This window comes from Alosa sapidissima, chromosome 18 (genome assembly GCF_018492685.1).
Source record: "Alosa sapidissima isolate fAloSap1 chromosome 18, fAloSap1.pri, whole genome shotgun sequence".
In the NCBI taxonomy this organism is placed as follows: domain Eukaryota; kingdom Metazoa; phylum Chordata; class Actinopteri; order Clupeiformes; family Clupeidae; genus Alosa; species Alosa sapidissima.
Window position 1 is genome coordinate 30,440,900 of NC_055974.1, and position 427 is coordinate 30,441,326.

Consider the following 427-nt stretch of genomic DNA (forward strand, 5'->3'; position numbering starts at 1 on the left):
GTCATAACTGCTGCCCTCTTTGGTCTGTGTGTCCTTCAGCTGATCTGATGAAGTGTTTCCTTCTTTCTCCTACAGCCTGTATAACTGCAGTATAACTTATGAAGGTTTCAGAGCTTTAGCATCAGCACTGAGATCAAACTCATCAGCCCTCAGAGAGCTCTATCTGGGGGGGAATCAGTCTGGACCCTCAGCACAGCAGCTGCTCTCTGAACTGAAGAAACATCCAAACTGTAAACATCTACAAATATATGACTAATGAATTCATCCTGTTGTGTTCCACCTGAAACATGTTTTCACACTGTGCAGAGATAAATGTTTCAGCACATTCATATTTGAAGTAATATGTTTTAAAGTGACTTATGTAAATACAATTGTAAGAAATATTGTGTAATGGATGTTTTCAATATAAAACATGGTGATTCTTTAA

General features: G+C 38.2%; 1 protein-coding gene across 26 annotated transcripts in view; it reads left to right on the forward strand.

Moving 5' to 3' along the window:
* Window positions 1-427, forward strand: part of LOC121689804 (NLR family CARD domain-containing protein 3-like) — a 120,801-nt gene extending 120,374 nt beyond the window's left edge. For 25 of the 26 annotated variants that reach the window (XM_042070009.1, XM_042069997.1, XM_042069982.1 and 22 more), the window contains one exon: window positions 76-427. In XM_042070009.1, coding sequence (XP_041925943.1) covers window positions 76-256 — 181 coding nt within the window. In that variant the 3' untranslated portion in view covers window positions 257-427. Of the gene's footprint in view, window positions 1-64 lie in introns of all 26 variants that reach the window. The other variant, XM_042069983.1, reaches the window with a different exon arrangement.